Source organism: Taeniopygia guttata, chromosome 1 (genome assembly GCF_048771995.1).
Source record: "Taeniopygia guttata chromosome 1, bTaeGut7.mat, whole genome shotgun sequence".
Taxonomy (NCBI): domain Eukaryota; kingdom Metazoa; phylum Chordata; class Aves; order Passeriformes; family Estrildidae; genus Taeniopygia; species Taeniopygia guttata.
Genome location: NC_133024.1, coordinates 75,162,212 through 75,188,610, shown reverse-complemented (window position 1 = coordinate 75,188,610; position 26,399 = coordinate 75,162,212). Strand labels below are relative to the sequence as shown.

At 38.0% G+C, this 26,399-nt stretch overlaps 1 protein-coding gene across 4 annotated transcripts in view; it reads left to right on the top strand.

Annotated features, from left to right (window-relative positions):
* Positions 1–26,399, top strand: part of ABCC4 (ATP binding cassette subfamily C member 4 (PEL blood group)) — a 136,603-nt gene that overhangs the window by 75,290 nt on the left and 34,914 nt on the right. For 3 of the 4 annotated variants that reach the window (XR_012056768.1, XR_003961121.4, XM_030276133.4), the window contains exons 21-25: positions 15,220–15,370; positions 15,988–16,107; positions 19,464–19,574; positions 21,056–21,156; positions 23,267–23,458. Coding sequence is in view for 2 of the 4 variants with exons in the window: in XM_030276133.4 (XP_030131993.4) it covers positions 15,220–15,370; positions 15,988–16,107; positions 19,464–19,574; positions 21,056–21,156; positions 23,267–23,458 (675 nt within the window). In the remaining 2 variants the exon portion in view is untranslated. Of the gene's footprint in view, positions 1–71; positions 11,805–15,219; positions 15,371–15,987; positions 16,108–19,463; positions 19,575–21,055; positions 21,157–23,266; positions 23,459–26,399 lie in introns of those variants that run through there. The other variant, XM_072931298.1, reaches the window with a different exon arrangement.

Genomic DNA, 26,399 nt, shown 5'->3' with positions numbered 1-26,399 from the left:
GCAGAGATTTTTACAAAGGATAACAGTTATCAATTATGATAGAGATCTTTTGTTGCTTGTTTTTTTTTCAGGTGTCTTTTATAACACTTCTTATAATCCCTTCAGGAAGAAATATTTTCTCCTTTCTAAAAACAGTATTAGCTGGATATAAAAACCCTGATCCCAGCCATTATTGTTGATTCTTTGAGAGACATTTCCCAACATTCATTGTTTAAATGGTTGTCAGGAGGAATCAAGTGAAACTTAATAAACAATGCAGTAACTGGTTCATCTTACTTTGTGTGTAGAAGCGTTTCTTGAGTGGATTTGCATTGAAGAAGTGGTCGTTTTTCAGAGTTATTGCTAGGATCATTGTGGAGCATTCCACCCTTTTACTGTATTGGCAAGTGAGTGTATAATTTCAGCACAAATAAATACAATGTGATTGGTCACCCAAAAGCTACAGTACGAGCCAATTTAAATACCAACAAATAAATAATTACCACCTTCTAGTTTCAAGAATTTTGTAATTGTACAAAATACAGATTTTTAAACGGTGCTAAAAGTTGATATGATTCTTTTTGAAGTAGGTGATAAGATTTATACACTGCACTACAACCCTAAATGAGCATTATTAGTCTAGACAGCTAAACTGGATGAAAATTAATTCTTTGAACAGAAAGAGTTTAATTTTTTACATCTTCCATTGAGTTAAGGAGAATAAAGACTCTCTTCAAGACAGTGAATAGTCTCTGTACACTTTCTGGTACAGCGCAAAGATGAAAGGTATGTGGTAAGCAGAAAAATGCATCATGAACCTTGTGTTTTCTTTTGAAAATTTGGTTAGATTTTACAGAACCATTGCTTTTCAATATCTCCAAAAGTGGCAACTCGCATTGTGTTTAGAGTTTTCTGCCATATTTTCATTCTTTGGTTTGAAGTGCACCAAAATATAACACACCTGTCTTGAGAGATTGAAGGCAAGAGAAGCAGTCCTCACTGGAAAGCAGTTATTTTTTTCTTATGAATTTTAACTGCATATGAGGCATCTCATGTTAGTGCAGCTGACTGTGTTTTGTGGAAATTAGTGCTGTATCCACAAGGTTTATGAATTAAAAATAAGTTTCTTTCATGAGAACATGTTTATGGCTGTGTTTGACTACATGGCTGGAACAGAACGCTGTGGGTGAAGTAGAACAAAACATTGAGAAGAAACCAAAGGTTAATTTAGGTGGTTCAGCTAAGATATTTTTAATGGTGCATTTAGAGTCCAGTTTGAAACTCATTTAAGTAAAAAAAGACCTTCAAAATCTGCAGTCTAAGCCTGAGTCTTATCTTCTGTAATGAATTCTGGCTGACCATAAGGTTCCGTACCAGTTCTCCTAAAAAAGTAAACTAGAAAGCAATGCTGTGTTCAGTATGACACTTGGTATTTCTACCAAGAATGGCATTAAATTTGTTTGTAAAGTCAGGTAGCAATCAATGTTTATAGGTTGACTAAAATAATCAAAAAGCTGAATTTACTTGTTTGGTGAAAATGTTGGGGTTTTGGCTTTTTTTTGTGACCTTACATATTTTTAATTATTATTAGCCTCTTTAGGCTCAGTCTGCATCTTGTTCTCTTAACTGAAATTACATGGTTTTGGCAGCTGTTCTCCAGCTAAGTTACAGTCTCCTCAGGTAAAGGACAACTTGTGTGAAGGCCATTACAGTGCTTTAAAACTTTCTAAGACAATTTAAACATCTACCTTATTTAGATATAAGTGTCCTGGCTTAACCTCTGTGGGAGTATAAGATTCTGTTGATGTGGACTTCATTGGTAGGTGCAAAGTCTGTAGTGTAAAATTGTAGGCTCACAGGATGCTTTGGGTTGGAAAGGAGGTCAAAGATTGTCTAGTTCTAAACCTCCTGCCAGGGACAGGGACACCATTTACTAGACCAGGTTGCTCAAAGCCTCATCCAACCTGGCTTTGAGCAATTCCAAGGATGGGCATCCACAGCTTCTCTGGGCAATGTTTAGCTCAATGCAGCATTAATAAAACACAATGGGGAAAAGGTCAGCCAAGAAACAGAATAAAATTTTTAGGGGTATTAGGAATTAAAATGAAAGAGGGACTATTAGTAATTAAGAATCCAATATATTTAATAGAGGTTTATGCACATTAGCCCAGATATTCCTAAGTGGCCAGTATTTTGGATGCTGTATTTTTGAGAGCTCATCAAAGGCTGAATCATATTCTGACTCAAGACAGATCTGCAGAGGCGTAACATCTTTAAACTCTGATCTCAGACTTTGACAGATGAGTACCCAAACTGATAAACTACTGCTTGAAAATTATGACTGTTAAACTGATTGAGTACATAGGACAGTGAAATATATTTCAGGCTTCCTGTTGGTTTTGTAAATTATTCTGGTAAATTTTAAAGGGATGGTTTTCTCTGTAGTTTCTTGCCCTTGTAATTTTTCAGTGATCTTATTACTTGTTAACAGAGTTGATTTTCTGCTTTAGTTTCAAGTGAATTTGAGTAATTAATGTGATGGCCCCTTCATTTTGATTTCTTACCCTATGTTAGATTGAGGGAAAGGGTAAAAAAATCATGATGTGTTTTGTTTTTGGAGAACACTGTGAACATGTGAACTATCTGCAGCTGCCCTTGAAAAAGGGCAGTGATTTATTGAGGAAAACTGAATTGCAAAACCTTTTTCCTCCCCAAAATCAACAGCTTGACTGAGTTTAAATAACTGACTTTTCATATCCTTTCATCACACACAAAGACCTAATCCTGAGACTACTTGAGCCACCAATGTAGGCTGTGGCTGAGACCACCACTGAATGTGCCATTCCCTTCTCACTACACACAAAACACATTGACTGCAGCTTTATGGAGTGAAAATAGTGAAGAAAAGGAAAATGTGAAGGAGGTGTCCACAGTCATTTAAAAAAAAAAAAAAAAGAGAAAGGGGAAAAAAAAAGCTGCTGCATCTGGATATTAGGAACAAAAAGTGCCTCAGACTGGAATAATAGCTTGGGTCACTTGCTTTCGTATGTGCACAAGAGTGGAACTGCCGTTCCTTGTTTCAGTACCACTGACCCCTGCATTTTATTGTGTGAGGATGTCAGGGAAAGTGTGTAGAAGGAATTTGAGGATCTTTTAGTTTAACAATGACGTTGTTATTTTGTGCTTTCCGTGAGAGGTGGAATTCCTGAGGAGTTTGTTGTGTTGTTTTTTCCAGTTTAGCTGAGTTTAGTCTGTATGCATGTGTGAGTTTTAAGAGGCATTTTTATTCATTAAAGAATAATTATTTCTGTGTGTTTGCATGTGTGTATTCAAAATATGATCAGCAGCGTGTTGTAAGAAAATAACCAGTAGTGGCGTCTGTGTTAAATGTCAGTATACTCTGTTGAGCCTGGTACATAGTGTTGACCTGTGGCTTGGATACCTTGGATGCTTTCTAGCTTCTCTTCTGCTGAATCATGGTAGTTTTGCTGTGCTCAGGTTTAAATGAAAAATAAATACATTAAAGAAACACAAAACAGTTGCCTGGTAACACTTGACAACTGAAACCTTACAGAACGTTTTCTTGCTGTACCTTCCCAAGATGCATATTAAGGGCATCTGACTATTGCATGATGAAAGACCAGTTAAAACCTAAAAAAAAGTAATAGGGGTATATATTTTTTCATTGGTGACTTTTGTGCTCTAATTTCAAAAAAGGTTAAAATTATCATTGTAATAAGATCCTAATTTTTGCTGTGGTCATGCAGTATTTCCATGTGCTTTCCGTTTTGGTATTTTTTTTTTAATAAACCCCACTGTCTTGTTAAAAACAAACAAGCAAATAAATAAAAGGGGTGGGAAGTAGTGGAGGAAGAGGAGGCTTGGGTTGCATTTGTGTCTCCAAGACCAACATGCAGAAGCTGTGAGTTTAGCCCAGACTCTTGTCTAAATAATGAAGTTTTTAATTGACCTTTTCTTCCTCTGTCCTTGAATTCCTTGATTGTTAAATCTCAGTAGCCAATTAGTCTTGTTGATGGTGACCAGCAGTGGGAGATAATCCATGCCAAAGCTATTGCTGTTTTTTATTTTGTGCCTGTCATTACATTCCTTTGAATGGAAGGATGGGTGTCTTGCATCATACATACTGCATATTTACTCAGATTGGAGGTGTGTGTACAGGATAAAATGTGTAAAGTCTGGAGTCACTACTAATGGGTGAATTGCAAGTGTATTTATATATGGACCTCAGTTTTCCAGGGAAGGCTATGTTCCATTCTCGCTATAGTGGCTATCCCCAACCTAAGCCTTTGCCATACCCCTTTTTTTTTTTAATTTTTTTTTCTTTTTATGTTAATTTGTAGAATTTTTATAGGAATAGGTATGCATGCAATTCTCCACACGTTATTGTCAAGACAGCAGAGATCACAGCTGTAACAAAACTAATTTGTGTAGGAACATAATGTAACCGCTTTGATATTTAGGGTATTTATTTACTCGGTATTAATAAAATTTGAAGATGTAACTCTTTATCTAACATGGAAAAGAAGGTAAAATAATACTGAAAATGTGGTGTCATTACTTTCTTTTCCTCTTGCTTCCTTTACTGCTTTTCTACTTTTTCTTACCTAATTTCCTTTTAGTTTTTGCACTTCTGCATTTATCTGATAAAAGTATGTCATAGTTTTGTACAGGGCTCCTCTCATTTTCTCATTGAAATGTAGAATACCAGTGGTTTGAATATACTGCTCTGAAAAATAAAGATAGTTTTCAAATAGTGGAATTCTATCCTCCTCCTTTTTTTTTTTTTTTTTTTTTTTTGCCTTAGAGCATATGAGCATTGTGAGGTGCAGTCTTTATCCTAATTTCTCTAACATTTGAGCAGATCGAGGTGTAATGGTACTTGTTCTTGCAATATTTTGACAGTTGAAACCTGTAAATACAAAATTACAGTCAGGTTTAAGTAATCTCTTCTCCAAATGGGCTTCTCTGTTTTCTTTATCAGATTACTTTCAATATATTTCCAGATAATAGAAAGCAGGATAGTTGTACGGCAGTGCAGTGATGTTCCCCCTGTTCTGTGTGGTTTGGAAATTTCCCCACTTTGGTTAAGGTGGAATTTGTAAAAGTTCCAGAAAGAGATTCTCTTCATTTGGGGCTGTTCATATCTGTTGGAAGGTATTTTCTTGTTTGCTTTTCTTTGTGTGAAAGAAGGGAAATAAATATTCTCTTAAGTGTATCTATGTATGGAAGGGAATTTATTTTCTGTAGTTTTCGCCTTTTCTTTTTGTTCTTTCTTTGTGTATGTACTACTGCTGCTTTTAGTGCTGGAGTGGGAATTTTTATTATTATTTTATAGGTATTTTGTAAAGTATTTTATAGGTTATAGGTTTTTGCAGGTTTATTGGTATTTCCTTGACTTCATAAGGCTTATCACAATCTATCATTTCTGTGTCTCAGACTGGTGATTAGTTTTAAGACTTCTGAAAATCATTAACATTTGTAACACTTTACACTAGCTAGAAATATTTTAATTCTGCTGTCAGTCACAGAGTGTAACAATCCTGTTCCAAATGGTGATAAGTACAAATCTTCTAGATTGCCTTTAACTACTGATATACTATAGATAGGACAATGTCTGCTTACAAACAAATTAGGATTTCACTGTTTGGCAAAAGGATTGGAGATTTCACTTTTGATTCAAGAAGGAAGGAGAAACTTGGAGGTAATTTGAATTACTAAGCCATGTAGCTGACATGTTTGTGTGCTAAATCATTATGCTTATTTATACCCAAAAGAAACATATGGGGCAAGGAAGTATCTCTAGCAAAAATAAAGACTTCATCTCACAGATATGTTCTGCCGGGGTTATGTGTGCATCTGCACAATATAAGAACTTTTCTCTTACTGAAGCTGATACTATGACTACTTGGTCAACTGTGCAGCTGATTTGAAAAGTCTAGATGAATTTGTTTGTCAAAAGGTAGAGGAGAGTGCAGTTTGGGCAGTTCTGTACAATTACAGATGAGAGTTCCGGTGGTAACTGAATGTCATATGTCTTTTTATTGCATCTTTTTATTGCATCTACATTACAGGACATTTTTGTATTGTTTAAAATAAATTGATTCATTTGGATTGTACTCCTGAGATACAAAAGTCTGTGTATTTAGGCTCGTTCAAGGGCTTAATAATATCTATTCCCGCACAGTGGAAGAATAGGATGCTGATCTATTTCATTTTCTTTCACAATCACATCCCTAAATAATTTTCTTAATGGTTTTTAAAATCAGTCTAATGTTTAAATAAGCAGAGCTCTCTTGCTATGAATGTTACTTGTATGCTAAAATAAAGGGCTTAGATCTTATAAAACTGCTGGTTTTGGTAGTTAATTCAGTTGACCCTTCTGTCAAACTCTACATAACACTTAGAAAAAACAATTTTTCAGTTTTCTCACTAATAGTCTGGATTGTGGGATCAGATCAAACTTAAGTATCAGTTACTTTTGTAAGTGTTCCTTTGTTGATGGTCAGTGATAAATAAAGCTTCTGAAGAATCTTCCTCACGGTTTGCTGCATATTTGTAACACATAAAGAATGGGCACACACAACAGTAAATGGTGTTTATTCTCTGCCATGGGATTTTCTCTTTACACACTGGGTCCTGGACATGCACAGAGCAGCTGAATTGGCTGAAACCTGTTGGTGGTGGAGTGAGGCTGGTGCAGATCAGTTTAAATATGCTGAAAGCATCAGACCACTGCTCAACATTTTGGAGGTGAGTGATGACTAGATGTCATGTAGTACTGAAAAATTATGAGTCAGGAGTTTATTTTGAATAGGCAAGTAGTAGTTAATAACTCTATCAAAGTGGCAAAGCTCTGGGGAACTTAAAGGGAAAAAGTCAGGGACAGGTTAGAAAGCATTTTTTGCATATCTCCTGTGAAAGAGTGTGACCTGAAGGAAACAGAAGGTAGTTTTATTTCTTAGGATAGCTGATGTTGTTGTCTTTAATAGTTTTCATAGTTTTCATTTAACTGTGGTAGAGAGGCTGTTATGGTGTTTACAGAAAGATAGTTCTTCATTCCATCTATAAATAAATAGATGAATAGTGTATTTCTAAGTAGCAAGAACAACAATAAAATGCTTAAAAATTTGTAGTTACTGTAAGGCAGAAGAGCTGTGTTACTGAGGAATTGATACTCTCCTTAACAGAACAGCCCACAGTTTGAATGTAGCACAAAGCTCTTAAAGTTGTTGAAAGACTCAGAATTAACGTCTGGTGAAAGTTAGACTTGGCTGAGCAGTAAAGGTCATGCAGTTGAAAATGAGGTATTCTTGAGGAGGGTGCACAGCTGCTCTGGCATTCTGGCCATAAGGAACAAGAGACCTGAGGCAGGAAAGTACAGGGGTCAGAGACAAAGTTTGCAAAACTGACGTGGGGTGTCAGTGTCTGTGGTAAGCACAATTTTGCTAAACATTTTAAAGAACTGAAAAAAAAAAGTGCATAGCATGGGTGAAAAGGTGATAACATCATCATTAGCTCAGAGGAATTCCTCACAGGAAGAGTGGACAGTAGTATTTCAACAAGTAAATTAATGGACTAGACCATAACATGAACTAATGCCGTCAGTGTTTTTTCTCCAGCAGTGGCAATAGGAAATGCTGTTTGTGTAGGGCATGAGCTACTTTCTGTGATCCTTTCCCTGTTTAGTACCCCAGCACTCACAGTTTGTACGTCCTTCTACTATGTATTTTTTGCATCATTTTGTATTGGCCTGTAAGATCTGCCTCCTGCATCCTAACAGCCTGAAAACAGTGAGGTTTTTTGGTTTTTGTTGGGGTTTTTTTGTTGTTGTTTTTTTTTCTCATTCTATGTATATGTTCTCCGTAATTATCACTGAAATAAAATCTGCTTTCAAAAGAGTTTCTTAAGTGGGATAAAACTGAGACAAAAATCAGTGAATCAGCCTCTGCTGGTAAAGTGCTGAACATATGAATAAAGGACAAAATAGGAAACACACGACTTGTAGCAGTACTAAGGAGTAAAATACTGATTGTTGAATAGAATGGTTTGATTTCATAAGGCTCTGTGCTCTGTGCTCTGTGTTGGGCTTATATAGCTGGGGAAACATCATGGAAATTACTTCTAAGAGGTAGGAGAAGAGCGAAAATTGTCAAGCCATTCTTCATTTTCCTTTAAAAATATCAGTTACTCATCAGTGAGGACTGACAGAGGAGATACAAAAATACATTTTTCTGGGAATCTTGAAGCAAGTGCAACAGCCAACAAAGCAAACACACTTGGCAATGGTGGCAGATGTTGGAGGCACAACCTCTCTAAATTTATATGATGGAAAATAGATGGTTTCTGCTACCTGAGGAGTAACTCTGGGAATGTTGGGTGATGCCAGACATTTTTCTGTAGTGTTTCAGGCAGGTTCTGGCAAGAGCTGTCAAGAAAGCAAAGCATGTTCTACCCTCACTGATTCCTCAAGCTACCATGCAAAGTTGTGCTTGGCATCTGAGGTGTTCGCAGGAAGATAAAATGTATTTTTCATGGTATGAAGACCACTGTAGTTTATGTGAATAGTTCTTGTGTATGCACTTTCTGTTCCTTGAGAAAAGAGCAGTATAAGAATATAGCCAAGGCCTATTCACAGAAGTGACAAACAGCACTGTTGAACAGCAAAAACATATTAACTCCTTACATTATTCATACAGGGAGATCACAGTAAAGTTATAACTAACTCCTGTGACTTCAGGAAGAAGACCTCTCACTTTTCTATAGATCCTCATTGCAAAGACTTGCTGCCCGAATCACTGAGAACACTTCTGTGCAGATGTGCTTAAGGGACACAAGATGCAATAAATGAGGAGCACTTCAGAAAATCAAAGATCCTGTTCAAGATTCTGCTTCTTATAAATAGAAAAATATATTGCTCACAGCCATTTACAAGAATGGCTATTGGCACTGTCATTTTGTGTATGACAGTATTGGTTTCCATGTACAGTGGGTATGAGCAGGAGCTGCATGCCTAGGAAGAGGCTGTAATTTTGGCTCAGATAAAAGCTGTTTTTTCCATGGAAAACCTATATTAGCTGGAAGTAACTTACTACTGCAGCTGAAGAGCCCTGGCAGAAAACTTCTTACATGAGTGAAGATAGGTTATTCTTAGAAGGAAGATAGCCTCTATATGATGTACGAATTTAGTGTGGAGTTTTAAGAGATGAGTATTTCAAGTGTCTGTCAGAATCACCAAGTCCAGAGCTTGGTTATGTGTCTGTTTCTAAAGCATCATACCTGGAAATATCAGACAACATATAGACTCTGCTTTTTGAAAGCTGCTGTTACAGTCAAGTTCTGCATGAGACAGTTAAGCCTCCTGGCCCAGGGTGCCCAGAGAACCTATTTCTATCCCTTCTTGTAGAGTAAGAGATTACTGATGATGGGAGGCTGTTTGAATATGAGAGTGGTGGCAGTGCCAACATATTAAAGTAAAAACCCTTTTTATTATAAGGTTATTTGTTAAAGAGCAATTGAACACAGTGACCTCAAACAAATATTAGGGCTTCTCACTTAATGACAAAATGCATGCCAAGTCAAATGAATGAGCCTGTTGGTGGCACAGAAAACATTTGCCCTGAGGAGCTCAGTATGTGTTTGTTCACTTGGGAAAACAGTGATCCAGAGGGACTGTCTTGTAGAGACGAGAACAAATAGGAGGTGCTAGCATTAAGGATGTAATTAGAAATTTTGAATACATTTCTGGCAGATTTATTCAGTCCATTTGCAGTGACATACTGATTTAGTTAGGTAACGCCTTGTCGACTCATTGCAAATAACAGGATTGAGAGGAGATGAGAGCATCTCGCAGGACATAAGGACGAACTTGCTCTTTTTGAAGCTTTTAGAGCTGGCAGTATTTAGTTCTTACTTTCTTCATTCAATTTATCTGAAATTATAATTTTAATTCCTTCTCCAGCTGTGTCTTTTTTTCCTCTTTCAGTGCATTGGTTGTCATGGTCTTTAAATCCCATATTTTTTCATGGATGCACATTTTCCTAAAGCTGAATAAACACTGATTGAGAGCTGTCATTCCTGTCAAAGATTGCTGTCCTTGGTTGCTTCAGAAAAGGACCTTGTCAGAGATGCCACTTAAATATTGTATGTACTGTGGTTTTCCTGTACTGACAAATCTTAATTGCATTTTTGGTGAAGACAAATGTGTTCCTGACAGTTTGATGCAAGCAGTAGTGTAAACAGCCATATATACTTATTTTTAATCTATTCCAAAAGAAAATTCATAAATTTTATTTATAAAGCAGTTTGAAGACAAGACTGCTCACCTCAATGCAGCTTCTTTAAGTGAGTAAAATGAAGTAGAATTGTTTAGGTGCTAGTTTCTCTTTAGATGCTTCCTGTGGCTTTTTGTAATAAAGGGGGAAAATGCAGAAAATCTACACTGTGTTTCTGGGTGGAGCTGGCTTGAGTAAAATGTTAATCAGTCTGATCTTCTCATTGCAATGTCATCTTCCCAGGGAAGCTGGTCTTCTGGTGTCCCAGTGTAACCAGCCACCTGTGCAGTTTTTCCTTAACAGAGATGCAGGTCAGTCAGTCTGGACAGTCTGGTTTGAAAAAGTCGTCTTGAAGGAAAAAAAAAAAAAAAGTATTCAAGGATAAAGAAAATGTCAGAACTGGATTAAGGATTGATTGTACATGCAGTTATTTGGCAGAGTCAACAAGGAAGTAATTTCCATCGGGGTAGGGGCGAAGGAGGAGGAAGGGTGATGCCAAGCAAGTATGAACAGAGTGGGGTTTCGTAGTTTCTTGAAATGTCTTTACTTCAGACAGCACAGACTGACTTAGAGTGCCTAAAGTTAATGCAGTGAAGGTTCAAAATGAAGTTGAGGACATGGGCCTTTGCTGTGATTAAATTAGTATGGCTTTGTGGCAGTTCTGTGGGCTAATATAATCCTTGGGAGTGTATATTGGGGCCCAGGGAGTAGCATTTAGGAATTGGGGCTGAGTAGGTGTACTTGGCTTCTGCTTAAGTATTGGTAAAACCAATCCTGGAATGCTGCAGTTCTTGTGTGGGATTTTACTGTAGATTTGGTCATCAAAATTTAGCCTTGATGGGCTTTAGATGTTTACTTTGCTGTAGTCAGAGGGCATCAAGTAAATACAGTTAGTGGATTGTAGCAAAATATTAAACCATAGGGTCATTAGGTATGCACCTAAAGGTTAGATGAAGTTACCACCATCCCTGGACATGTTTAAAAGATGCACAGACCATGCTTAAGAACAAGGTGCAGTGGTGGATTTGGCAGTGCTGCATTAAGGATTGGACTCTGTGATCTTAGTGTTTTTTCCAATCTAACAATTCTACTACTCTATTCATCCATTTCTAAACTGTTAAACTAGGACAGGAGTTTCACCATGTAGGCCACATCTGGACTCCCACAATGAGGTTTTCAGGTCTCAAATCCCATCCCTTGGGCTACTCTCATTGATTAGAGATCCTACCAGGTCAACAACTGCAAGTCCAGAATAATGTGGTTCCTATGGTAGTAGGTCCTATACCATGATTTTCTGTTCTGTGGTTGTGGTACAGAAATACCTGTTACTCCTAGATTAAGACCTGTTTCAGATAGAAACTCCAGAATATCACTCTCAGCACCTGTAAGAATAATGGAGAAGTAGGTCATCAGATGGTGAAGGGAAAGCATGTTTCACAAGTGAATGTGCTGATCAGAGCATTCATTTCCCTAGAGGGTTATAGTTGGGCATACGTGCTGCAGTAAAAGAGGAGATTTTTAAGGAAAGAAAAAGCCACAGTAAATGGAGTGACTGACCAAATCATGAGGGAAATCTCTCAGGACTCTTGTGCTTTTCTGTACTCTAGGGATAGACTGTGTGCAGGCTGTGTGTGGGAGATTCATCTGGGAGAGTCATCTTTCTCCAGGGAAATGGAAGCAAGTTTGAAGGTGGACATGTCTCCATTTGGAAGCGTGGTCTTTTCCTGAAACTATCCAGGTCTTTTTTTGTCTTGGTAGCCAGTGCATCTGTTGTCTTTTATGCAAGGTGGCCTTGTTGCAGATAGCTGTAAAATGTAATTCATCAGCTCCTGTGTTTTTGTTGCGGTTGTTTTTTTTGTTTGTTTTTTTTTTTTTTTTTTTTTTTTAGTTTGACTGTTACTTTCTACACAGTTATTACATTTTGAATGCTAAAATTAAGAAGTACACTAAAAGGTTTGTAGACCATATTTCTTTTATGTAGGAAAATCTTGGACTTTTGATGCAACTTTCCATTGTAAGCTGATTCTGCCGCGAGAAGTCTAGATACCCAGTCCTGAGTGTCTCTTGGGGTTTGACTCCGGAGAGGAGAGACTCCATACACTCATGTTACCATTACTGTCAGCCTGCTGATTATCTTGGGTCCTGCAACTTGCACACAGTGAAGCTGGTAGAAATTGGGGCAGTGTACAGCTGCAAAGGTTGGTTGTCTCTTGTGAAATTCAGGAGCTAGAACCTTTGCCTTACCTCACGCAGTGACTACATGATTATAGTCTGCAAATGGTTGTGTCTGGCTTTCAGACTACTTCATTAAGAGTTAATTTATATGCAAGTTTGGTTTTCAAAAAAAAAGAACACACATGACTGATCCACCCTATCATAAATTTTTATAATGATAAGGTGGTGCAGGCTCATCTAAAATTCCTTCCAAAGGCGGTGTCAGATTTTTACTTTAGTCATCCTAACCATCTTTTCCTTCCCTGTGTTTCTGCCGTAGCAAGGCTTTGTTTACACGAGCTGGATCTTAATAGTTTTACTCCCACTCCCACCCCCACTGGCACTTTGCAACATATTGTAGATTATCATCACTAAACTTCAGTTGGGCTTCTTTGTTTTTTATTAAGAAGCATTTGTTTTCCTCGGAATTCTTTTCCTTGAAACCGCTCTCCTCAGCATTTGACTTCAGATTTGCTGCTGATGTTATGAGGAGACTGTGTACTTCAGAAACAGCTTTTTTGTGACTTTCTAGGAAGTGATGGAGGGAGAAGGGAGCAGATGTATAAAGCAGATTCAGGAGTGAGTTTGGAACAGGAATGAAGGGTATGGACTTCAGTCTCTGCTGATAAGGATGGAGGTGAGGGAACCTTTAGAAACTCACCAGCATGTGGATGACTGGCAGGCTTGGCAGAGATAATGAACATTAGTGAGGGAAGCAGTGGTCTAGACAGGAGAATATTAGTAGGAGGCCAGGAATCTTTATGTCCTTTCTCCTCACCCCATGATAAAAAGGAAATACCTTTACAGGGCTCTAAAGAATGCCAGAGAAGTAGAAGGTAGAGAAGGGCAGTTCTGGTGAGGAGTCCAGGGTGCTTTGTTTTCCTTTGTGCTGACACAGCCATGTGCATAATTGATCCAGGTGAAACACTGTGCACTCTCATTGCCACCTTACCTCCTCCTGATGAAATCTAGGTGAAACGTTTGCGATCTGCTGTATATATCTAGAAGGTCAAACAACATGATGCTATCAATCAACACCTTAACACACAGATGAACAGTGTAGTGGTAATGCAAATTCCTCCAGAGCTCCTTTCCCATGCCTACCTTTTAGCAGTTTTCCTTAATAGGGTTATGAGCCCCTAAAAGGTGCTGTCAGGATCTATGAGATGGGGGGCTATAACACTAATATATCTTCTTTCAGAGCTAAGACCTGTAAGCCTAGAGCTGACTCATGCAGTCGTAATGTGTAAGGCGAGTGGGTTTGCTCTTTGGTCAGGTCAAATTAGGGTAAAGTCAGAGAAGCCTGAAGGGAAAAAAAGCAAATTTAGGGGTAAAGGTTGGACTTGGTTTTGGCCTCAGTGCACTACCAGAAGTGCAGCAGGAAATGCAATGTGTCATAGACACTTCCACTGAAAGTCTTTGAAAACCCAGGTAGCTCTCTGGCACCTACCTTGGCTGATGTGTTGCTTATAAGTGCACTGAGTTGGAAAAGTTGAAGGGATGGAAGCATTTTTGCTCCAAGCCGTGCATTTCTGGCACCCAGTGGACACTAATGCAGTTTTGGAATCTAAAAATCAGGCAGCCACAAAATTTAGCTGGAATCCACTTCTGTGTTGTATGAGGTGATGAAGAAGGTGGCTGCTGTACAGTCCATAAAATGAAAAATCTTCAGAAAGTATTGTCATTGCTAAGGAATATGTTAATGAGAATAATACAGGAATTTAATATTGAGCTACGATTTCAGTTGTCTGGTTTTGGTACTGTATGAATTTCTTCTTGTATGGGTTGGGGTTTTTCCCCCCTTTTTAAGGAACAAATGGGCACATAGTATACCAGGACTCCTACCATACACATTCATGCACAGCTGGGTTCTGCAAGACGTTTGTGTGCAGATAATGCTCTTGACTTTGTATTCAAACTGAAAGTTTGATTGAAGAATGTGAAGGGGTCTGAAGGAAATGGAAGATATTATTCAGAAAGTTGGACCAGGGTTCTCTGTCCTAGGGAACAGAGTTTCCCTCATTATATCTAGTTTTTTAAGAGTTAAGTCAGCTTTACCTCACCTATTACATAACACTCTAGTAAACCTGGTGAAAAAAGCCTTTTATGCCACTTCTTGCAGTGTGTAACATTTTCTTCTTATTTGTAGCATTTCCCAATGCAATCCTTTGAGAAGAGAAAGCCCACTTTCTCCTGTCCAGGGTTTTCTTTCTAAATGGGACAATATTGTTTTTAGGAAAATATTGCAAGCCTATGTTGAAAGTCTGTCTTCCAAGTGTCAAGTCTTTCAACTCAAACTGAAAGCCAGTTTTTACCAGTTTCTTTTTAGCAGGAATGAAAAAACATGTCCTTGATTCACCAAATAACTAGGGTCCATTAAAGATTAGCTGTCCATTGCATTGATCATTTATTATTTTATTGTGGCAGTCACAAAATAGTCTACCAAGAAAGACACTAATTTTCAGTCAACCAGCTTTGTAAAGACTTATTTTAAAGAACAAATAATGTGGAAGAAAACCATAAACTGGAAAAATATCAATTTAGATATTACTGTAAATTTTCCAAGTTGCTTAAAAATAGATGTTGCTCATATGTTATACAATGCATCCGCTCTTAAATGTGGTACTTATGTTTAAATATTTAAGTGTTTCAATGGTGTTACATAGTTTTATGCTTGTTCTAAATTAAATTCTTCTGGCAAATAGTTTTTTATTTTGTTTCTATTGTGCTCTAGACTCTCCTACAGATTTGTGGTGTGGTGGCTGTGGCTGTGGCAGTGATTCCTTGGATACTCATCCCCTTAATTCCACTATTTATTATTTTCATTTTTCTTCGACGGTATTTCTTAGACACTTCAAGAGATATTAAACGTCTAGAATCCACAAGTATGTAGTTCGGCGGGACTTAATGTTAGTTTGAACCCTCCTTATTATTATGTGAAATGCTAGTATTTTATAGACAGTCAATCAAAGATTTTTTTTCCTTTTGCTATGCAAATAACTTCCTTATTGCCTTGGTTCTCAACCAGTGAATTACATGCTTAAGTCCTGTTTTGCATAATGATAAACCTTGGGTATGTCAGTTAACTATCTGTAAATAAAGCTAGTTAAGAATATGCTAAGCTGCTGGTCTTTGGGACCTTGCATGCATATACTAATGGTATTTCTGACCTTATCTGACTCCTGTGCCTGACTTTAACTTGACGACGATATGGAATTTTAAGCATTATGAATAACAAACATGGGTGCCTAATGTCATTAATAAAGCCCAAATCATGTAAGAGATTTTTGTATAAATTAATCTGCCTGGCTGTCTGACTGATTCTAATTGAGTAAGAGGACATTAGTTAAAGATATTGCATATTTATTCTAAAAAGATGCAGCCGAGTAGTTTGTGTGGTTAAATATAAATGGTAGGATTAAAGATTAGCGCGGTACAAAAAGAATTAAATGTTGTCCTTCATCTATTGTTAAGTTAACTCAACTGTCATTTCCCTTTGTAGCTCGAAGTCCAGTGTTCTCCCACTTGTCGTCATCCCTCCAGGGGCTTTGGACTATTCGGGCTTTGAAAGCAGAGGAAAGATTTCAAAAATTATTTGATGCACACCAAGACCTCCACTCAGGTTTGTGATGAATTGATGTGAAAAATCAAATACTTCGCACTGTAGGAGGAGAATAATATCTTATGCCCTCAGCGACATGGATATAATGTGCATTAAAATCAGTAGGAGCTGTGCATTTGTCTCTTTAGGGTAAAATTCCTGTATTAGAACAAAAACATTATCTGTCTAGATTTAGAGAGTTTACTTTGGGCTGTAATATAATTTAGAATACCCATGCATATGTTTTAACAATGTATAAGATAAACATTTGAAAGTATGCCTGATAAGAATAGTTAAAGAATAATTTTTAACATTTTCCTGGATTCCATCTTTAAGAAAAGGAAAGGTGGGGAGAGGGCAGAGAGAGATGTGGAGGGAACAAGCTACATTATGAAGCATTTGATACTAAGTAGAATGCTAGGAATGGGCAGATATTATTAGTATAAATAATCTTGGAAAAGTTTCATAAATCTAACTTTGTTTTTACTTTGAGCAGCTTTCAGGGTTTAAATCTAAAATATGGAATTAACATAATTGGAAGGTGTGAGATACTGGTGTTCTGCAAGCATAAGTAATATAATTCAGGTTTGCACTGTGATTATTTGACTTCTGTTATTTAAATGTTCTCTATTACAATGGTCTTCAAGATATAGCAGAATGCAAGTTTTCAGTTTAGTGTTTGTTAGGTAAGATTGTGACTTTGTTGTAAGACATACAAGTATATTCAATTGCTGTTTTGTAATTTATACATTTACAAGGTTTCAGACAAGACCAGCTGATCCTTTCTGAAGTGCAGTTTATCACAGGTTGTAGCATCATGCACACTGACCATGTTGAGCCCAGTGAGTTGTGACTGGTGTAGTGCATCTTCCAGGGAGGCACTTCTAGCTTTGAATTTCCCATTTCTCAATATTTTATAGTTGCTAATTATCTGACCAAATCAATGTTACAGTACCTGATAGTGAGGGAAGATAAAGTTGTGGTTTAGTTTTATATTGAAAGACATCTTTAGGCATAACTGTGTATAGAAGTTTCACTATACAAAGAGGACCGTGACATTTAAAAGAAATATTTTTCTGAATTTTAAGGTCATATCCAGGGAACATAAAAACACTTCAATTTTTCAGTCAGTTTTGTGCATCTCCCTAACAAAACTGTCAATAATACCCCTCGTGGGCAGATTATGTTTTTGAGGTTGAGCTTCAGTGCTTATAGTCATACTCTTCTGTATGCCTACACACTTCATCTTGGTGTCTTTCCCACACAAGTCTTTGGGATATACCAGCTGGCTTAAAGTGTGTGTGGTTTTTGGTCCTCACAGGGAATATGTGCCTGGACAGCAAAGGAAGCCAACACCATCTGGACTGTACTAACAGGAGCATAGCCAGGGAAAGGAGGGAAGTGATTTTCCCCCTCCATGCTTATTAGCCCACACTGGGAGTACTGCATCCAGTTGTGGACCGCCAGCTCTGAGAAGCATACTAACAAACTAGAGTGAGCTCCCTGGAGGGGCCATGAAGAAAGTTAGGGTGTTAACAGGAGAGATTTCCTTGTGGGGGAGGTACTGGATTTGTTCAGTTCACAGACTACAGAGGATTTAATAGCTGCCTTCCAGTGCCTGCAAGGATGTTGCCATAAATACAGGTTCCTCACCATGGTACATAGTGGTAGGAGCAGCGACTTGGGTATAAGTTGTAACAAGAGATGTTTAACCTGAATTCAGGAAAAACTATTTCACTGTGAAGCACAGTCAAGCAGAGGCAAGGATTGCCCAGAGGTGCAGGCTTCATCTGTGTCAATTTTCAAGACTGGAACTGCACAAAGCATAGAGTAATGTGGTCTGACCTCTGACTTGACTATGTTTGAGCAGGAGGCTGAACTAGAGATCTCCTGAAGTTGTTTTCAACCTTGATAGTTCTTTGATAGTAAACGTGAGCAAGCAGTAGTTGATGTAAGAGAATACCTTTCATAGCAGCTCGCAAAGTTGTAGTCCTGCGTTCTTAAGTCTCCTAAAGAGTTTTAAATTCTTTCCTGCATTACAGAAGGCTCTCCCAACCAGTGATGATTTTGTTTAGCACTTTTGACTGAAGTAGTATCTTCCTCTGTATTTAGGCCTGAGCCTAGGACTCAGGACACTTGATTTGAACCTTTTTGAGGGATGCCTATAAATAAATTTTACATAAAAAACATCTAGAAGGCATGCTGACATTTGACCAAACCCAAGTTTCCTTCCTGCCAGTGCCGATCTCTGTAAGCAAGCCCATGAGTTGTCAGACCACGATGAGTCTTTATTAGTTCCTATGACTGTCAGATTTCTTTCTTTATGCACAATGACCCCTGTTGCATAGGGAGGTTGCAAAATGACTCAAGTTGACAGTGTAATGTGCCTCCCTGGACAATTAGGATCAGTGGAGCAAAAGCTCTATAATCTGGCTATCCCAAGATGATCAGGCTTAAAAAGAATACTTACTTTCTCTCTATCTTACAGATGGGAGAATTTTTTCAGTCTGAACTTTTCCCAGCACTGGGCTAAGGAGCATTGAACAGTTGAAACTGCAGTGATCATTGGCAGGCAGTAATGGCAAGCAAGGCAGAAGGGGTTGGAGTGGTAACCTTCTGCTGTGTCTTGGTAGCAGCTGGAACAATTCCTCTGAGTGCAGCCTAAGCAGTAAATCATGCCATGCTTTGTTATGGCTGCTTCGCTTCGGGTTTTGGTCTTGGATTCAAACACTTTGCCTTCTGTATTGCAGTGACTTTTTGTGCTGTCTCTTGTACCTTGTACTGTAGCAAATCTTCCTGGGATGGAACTTAGCACCAAATTGTCAACACCTGAGTGTGAGTGCAGAGTGGAGATGTCGACCTGTGAGCTTCCCCAAAAGTAAAGATGTGCATCTAATAATCCGAATACCTCTGTATAGCTGCACTGGCTGTATTGAGTACCTCCTACAAGAGTTCAACCAGCTGCAGCTGCCTTCTAAAACCTTGGTTCTGACAGTTGTGTTATGTTCTAGCTAAAAGCCTGTAGATTCCAGCTACAGTAAATGCAGTTGTATTTCTGCTTTTTGTGTAAGACTCTTGAGTCCACTAGAGTTGAGAAGAAGTTTCCATTTTGAGTAAGTGGATCATGCTCTGAGCCTTAACTATTTTTCTTTCTCTTCCTATTGTGGTTGCTATTGGTGTGAAAACTAAATTAGACAATTTCAGGAAAACTGGTCAGTAGCCTGATCATCATCAGTCCATGCAGACATGCACTTGAAGATGGCAACGTTGGGGTTTTTTGACAATTTTTATTATTAACATGAATAAATTTAGTAGTAATTATACAGCTTAGTTTTCTAATAATCCACTGATTTTTGTCTTTGTAAAATATACTTTAGAGGCCTGGTTTCTCTTCCTGACAACCTCAAGATGGTTTGCTGTGCGTCTGGATGCCATCTGTGCCATTTTTGTTATAGTGGTTGCTTTTGGTTCCCTACTTCTGGCCAACAGTAAGTACAGATGTTAGAAAAAGTTCACCCAGTAATTACCATGTATAGTAATGCCTAATTCTTTTTCATATGTTGCTGTTTCTAATTGTTTAAAGGCTGTAATTAAGTTAAATGTTTCTTTCTAGATCATGATCTCTTCCTTAGTCTAGGGCATTGGGGCTGTATCTGCTTTCCTGCAAATCCTGGAGGCAGTTCAGACATCTTCTGGGCTGAGGCATACATCTGTCGTCATCCCCAAGTGTGCAAACAAATGTGCTCTTCTGTAGTCTTCACTTTTGAGATTCTGGCTTTCAGAGCAATAACAAGAAATAAATCTTCTTCTTTTTCCCTACTTTTGTCTTTCTCTTTTGGGCCTACAGGGCTTTACTTTTTGTACTGAAACGCGCATGGAGCTGCCTCTTAACAATGCTTTTCCTTTCTGCACGTGGGACAGTAGGTCAAAAGGCAAGCTAAAATTCCTAGGGATACTCTTCTCGTATCTTGGATCAGTGGGATAGGCCAGTTCCAGAAAGAAAATTGCCTCATAATAATACATTTTATGTTCACTGTCACTCATGAACTGTCATTAGTGTATGCATCATCCAGGATGTAATTGGGTTAGATGTGCTAGAATGAGATAGTCATCTAAAACATGAAGGAAGAAGTAATTATCTTGGACATGAAAGTTAGTGCTAATTTACTGGTTTTGTTTCTTTTCTTGTTTCTTTGGATAAGTTTTGTGTGTGCACGTGTATTTTAAAATTTGAATGCTCTGTGCTGCGCAACTCCACAAATTTTGAGCTAGGTTTGATGTTATTAGAATGCAAAAAGACAAGTCAAAACAATGGTCCCGAATCGTTCCTTGTCTCTGGATAAAGAGTAGTTCTCTCAAAGTCAATAGTACTATGTTAGGATAAAGTTCAAGTAAGTCGGAGGACAATCATGCTTAATATTGGGGCTGACAGAATACGTTTATTTTGTGACAGTAGACCCACCAAACACAGTAAACACTTTTATAAAGAGGGTAAGAAATATTCTGTCCTGTTACTTTACCTGATTGCTTATAAGCGTACAAAGTTGATGTACATGTTCATAACTAATTTTGAAATAATTTTACACAACTTTTTTGCTTAGGTTTAGGGTCTTATCTGGTTTTTGTAGGAAAAAAGTGAAAAGTTAACTAATGCTCAACCAGACAGGGATGACCCTAACAGTCTATGTAAGTTTGGTCTTGAGAATGAGCCTCAGTTTTTAGATGAACTCCAGGCCAAGGAGAATTTGGATTATCTTGTCAAAAAGTGTCCAAAATGTACCCCAAAAATGCAGCAAGCAGCTGTTCTGCCTGGAGGTACTCATTGCACAGATAGCAAGTAGTGCATAACCAAATAAAATTCTGGCTGTGATGCTTCCATCATGTAAGTGACCTCATGAAAGAGAGCTTAACTGAGATTTTGTGTAATTACGATATACCTATTCGAGTCTCATTTTCCTTTCTTCTGCAGCTCTGAACGCGGGGCAGGTTGGTTTGGCGCTCTCCTATGCAATCACCCTCATGGGAACGTTCCAGTGGGGTGTTAGACAAAGCGCTGAAGTTGAAAACCTGGTAATGTTTATTTCTTCCTTTCCCTCTCATGTGATATTCCCTTTCATGCTTGTAACATGAAGCCTTAAGGATGAGATTCTTCATAATTAAATTAAGATATTAATAAATACCTTAGCAAGCAATTGAGGCACCACTCTGCAGTCATAAAGAAAAATTACTTGTTCTAGGTAATGATTTGTCTGACTGATTTTGAATGTTTGTTGAGATGAACTGTGTCTGGGGATTGTCCTCCATTCATAGTAATGGAGGTTTTACAATCTCCCTTTATAGCAGAAAGGAAACCGTCTAGTTACAGTGTAGACAATTGCATTGCAACTTGCTAAAGTTGCAATAAATTAATCCCTTTCCATAAGGAAAATTTAAAATTATCTTTTTATACTTGGTATTTATAAATTATTGTTATTTATTATTGCATTTTAAAATTTTATTTATATCCCTCATGGTATTTTAGAGTCCTGTTATTCCATTGCAAAGGTTTATAACTTTTTCATTCATTCTAAGTTAACACAAATGCAAAAGTATTCATTTATATTCAGCTGACAAGGTTGTGTGTTTTCCAAACTATATAATATAAAACACCTTTGACCAATTCACAGTATTTACTAGCATGTTCTAATTTGCCTGTCTACTTTCTTAAGATAATACATAAGAAAGCTAGATTGTAAAAAAAACATGCTAAACATAAACCTGGGGTTTTTTTGTTGTGTTGACAACTGAAGTTACTTGTAATTATAGTTTGCTGTACATAGTCTAGGAAATGCATGTAGTCCTTTTGTAGGAATTACAAAGCCATGATTAATTAATTAATAAAAATAATAATGATAATAACAAAGTCAGAATTTTTTTTGTTTGCTACCACATTGCTTTTTCAGTGCATTTTCCACACGCCAGTAAAACTGGTGGTGATAGATTTTCTGAAAAATGGGAAGAAACTTTTAGGTTTCTTCATACCATTGGGGATATCTGGGAGTGTCACATGAATTGAGTGGTTTTCTTGGAGGCTGTGACTCAGAAATACCTTGGAAGAGAAAGGCTGTTCACTCACTTGGCTTTGGTGTGAAATGTGATCACTTTATGCAACTCTGATTAGCATCAACTTCTCTGATAGGTGGACATCCACCAAAAATCATTTGTTATTAAAGGGTGACTGCACCTGGGGGAGGCAAGAACATTTCATCTCCATTCTGTTGCTAGCTGGTCAAGGGCAGTGATTGTCACTCTCTACTCAGCACCCTTGTTTTCAGTCCTGTGTGCAGTTTTGGGCAGCACAATACAAAATGAAGCTGTTGGAGCACATCCAAAGGAGGGTCATGAGGATAGTGAAGGATCTGGAGGGAAAGCCTTTATGAAGTGGCTGAGGTCACTTGGGCTGTTCAGCCTGGATAAGAGGAGACTGAAGGGAGACCTCATTGTGGTCTACAACTTCCTTGTGAGGGGAAGAAGAGGGGCAGGCACTGATCTCTCCTCTGTGGTGACCAGTGACAGGACTGAGGGAATGGCCTGAAGCTTTGTCAGGGGAGGTTTACATTGGATACTAGAAAAAGGTTCTTCACCCAGAAGAAACAGGCTCCCCAGGGAAGTGAACATGGCATCAAGTCTGCCAGAGTTCAAGAAGCATTTGGACAATGTTCTCAGGCACATGGTGTGATTTTTTTTTTGGGGTTGTCCTATGCAGGGCAAGGAGTCAAACTCAATTCATGTGTCTGCCTGTAGTTCATTTGGCAGTTTCATTTCTAGCTTTATCTTTCTAACACAAATGGATTAGTGTCATCTTAGTCAAGACTGACAGACAACTCCTTAGCTTAATTTTCTTAAAACTTACGCACTTATTTAGGTTTGCAATTAATCCTCCTGATGAGAAATACTTATGAATGGCTTTATGTATCATGATAGATCTGGATCTGCAGTAGGACATGAGATGCATTCTTTCCACTTCTTTAGTTGTAAGAAAGCCTAGAATGGCGCCAAGTACTCTTACCTTTGTTTAAAGAAAAACCATGGTGTAATTTGCGTTGAATCTCTATAGTAAAAATATTTATATGAAGGCAGTACTTGCAGTGTATGCCATAGGATGAAGCTCATGTATGTATGTTTTCCTTCCTCCCCTTAGATGATATCAGTAGAAAGAGTGATGGAGTACACAGAACTTGAAAAAGAAGCTCCTTGGGAGACCAGCAAGCATCCACCACCAGAGTGGCCTAACCAAGGAATGATAGCATTTGAGAATGTTAACTTCACTTACAGTCTAGACGGACCATTGGTTTTAAGACATTTGTCTGTTGTAATTAAACCAAAAGAAAAGGTATGTATGCAGCTATCTTTGGATATTCACAGAAATTAAGTAAAGATAATGAGCTGACAAGAAGCTGTGTGCTAGAAATGCATTATGATATATGTGGACGTTAGGAAACCAGTAAGTGTTCTTTTAAAAAACAAGTTTTAGTTATATTTAATAACAGAAGTTATAGCCTGTTTATTTTCTGTAAGTGTCGCATAAATTTGTCTGGGAACATGGTATTTCAGTCTGTCAAAACAGAGGATTAAACATACCGGATAATTTCCTTAAAAAAATCTGGGATTTCCTTAAAAAAATCTTTCAATTGTTCAGACATTGAAAATACCAGCCAAGCCCAGATTGTTTGTTCAAATCCAAAACAAATGGAGGTACATTAGGAAATTGGGTATTCAACAGAGGGAACATAATTGGAATTGAGTGTGTCAGCAGGCAAGGTGAGCAAAACCAATGGAAAATAAGCAATGTACATGCTCTTGTACTGAGTCCAAAATGGAAGGTAGAAGAAAGAAATACAAATCAGTTGCATAACTTCAGAATTTGGGATTTTCTTTCAGTTCCTTTTGGCTACTTATCCAATTAATTCTTGTCATTAATTAGATTGGTAGCCAAAAGAAACATAGAAATAAAACTCTTTCTCCTCTGCAAATTTGACTCCTCCTCTCCAATTTTGACGCTATCCTTGTTGAAAGAGTGCTGCAGGGAAGGTCTCCCCCGCAGACAAAATTAAATTAGAGCCCCGAAGTGCTAATTTGTTCTTTGCTACATTTCAAATGCAGGTGTACTTGTTTGATTAGGAGGTCTTCCCTCGGAGGATGGTTCAACTCTACAATCCTTGCCCTTGCCTCCTTTCTAACATGCTTTTCCATTCAATTCCAAGCCTGTTCATTTCCCCAAGTGGACGTTTAATAACATTCATGTTACAAAAATTCAACCACACTTTGCTGCATTGAGGTGATTTCCTGGAATTAGCAATGAATGAGTTAAAAATGGTCTCTTGAGAAGAAGAGCCATGTGGGCCATCTCCTTAGCTGTTACAAGTTCTCCAATGTAGATAAGATGTTCTGTATTTCTCAGTGAGAGACAGCAAGGAAATTAAAAATGGCAGCAAGAGATACTAGCGATGCATGACTCAGTCCTTGTTGGGGGCAGGAGATGGAGGGATGACTGAGGGTATTTATTTTTGCTGAGCAGTTATGCTGTGGTTTCATCATCCTGAATTTGCCCAGCTTGAAGCTATTGCCAAGAACTTTTTGTTTACTTTCAACTTTCTATGATGTTTCGCACAATACTGCAAGTAGGCTGCCATTGCGTAAAATAAGTCTTTCAAGCATCTCTCCTCTATATTTGTTTTCACTATGGAGAAGCATCTTCTTCAGAACCAGGTTTCCAGATCTGTTGGGGATTCTCCCCATACTGCTGTCACTGTTAGCTCTTATACCTGTTCAGGACCCTGGCTTTTAGAGACTTCTGGTGGCTGCAGTGCCACTGGCAGCATGAATGAGTTTAAGCTTCTGCTGTGCTTGTATTTTTTCTTGTAGCCATCCCAGGGCCCAGTTTGGGAAGCTGTGGGTACAGTAAGAATGAGGGAGGTGATTGCTAGCTAATCACTCATGGGTTAAGATCTCTTTTGATCTGTTTGTCTCAGTATTCATTATTTCCCTACAGTCAGAGTAGGCTAGGAAGGGCCCTGTGTTTTAAACATCTTTGCTGAAGTAGTGTGGTCTGACAGAAACAGACCAGGGAGACACAAACTGCTGTGCCAGTAGCTGGCAGTGCTTAACCTCCTCTGCTCCTATATTACGTGTAATATTGAGTTTTATACGCCATCTTTGTTTCAGGGAGCTCATGAATGCTTATTGGCTAACATATCGTAAAATGCACCTTTTCCTGACAGCTCCTGGATCTGCAGGCTGCATGAAGAAGCTAGGAAGGTGCACATGTAGATTTATGGCATAGCAGCTGTACTCCCACAACGAAAGGGAGATTGCCTGAGGGATAACAAAGACATAGGCAGTTTCAGTGGAGTAGCTGACATGCTGTAAATCTCACATTTTTTGTGCAACTCTGCTGTGAAGTACAAGTGACACTTGAGTAATGATGAGCCCAGCATAGCAGGTGTACTCCTGTGCGTGCACTGGACTTGTATCAGGCAGCACAATCTTGGCCATGTGCTTCCTGATGGGTGGCACTTGCATTTGCAGACCGGTGTAGTATTTGCACTGGCTACTGAGTGTGGGCCTGTGAAGAATAAAATGTATTCAAAGAAATGGATAATGTGTATACTGAGAGCTGTTTCAAATTCCTGTCAATTTTCAGCAGCCTGTAGTCAATTGGACCAAAGATGCAAATAGATTTTTCTAAATGTTGAAGAGCATAGTCCTTCAATTTGATGCCAAACTGAAAGTGGGATTTTGACAATATGCAGAGCAGCTGCATTTTTATTTTAAGTATCAATGTATTTTTTTATGTTATTTTTTTATTTATATCTTCGATACAATACTTTATATTGACATTTGCAGTGGAGCAACTGAATTTTCATTTTCACAACTCTGATTGTCTATGTTCTCTAGTCAGCATTTTCTTTCTGAGCTGTAGTTTATCTATTCAGAACTACTTTTCTGTTGTATGACTAATACAATTTAAGAATATTAGATATTTTATATTTATTGAAACAATTTGCTTAAATTAGTCTGTTTAATAAAAAACACAGTAGAAATGTTAATTAGTTTATATACAATAGTACAATAATGAATGGTTGGATGAAATTGTTAAATCAGAATGTAGAAGTAGAAAATACCTTTTAGATTATGCAGTATAAGTTGCTCCTTGAAGTGTACCTTTTTAGTGTGTTGTGTATTTTTTATCAAATGTGGGCACTGCTGTTTTGTCTGAACTTAGTGTCTCTGACTGACAGTTTCTCCTTGCACTTTGGGGCAGTTTCCTGTGC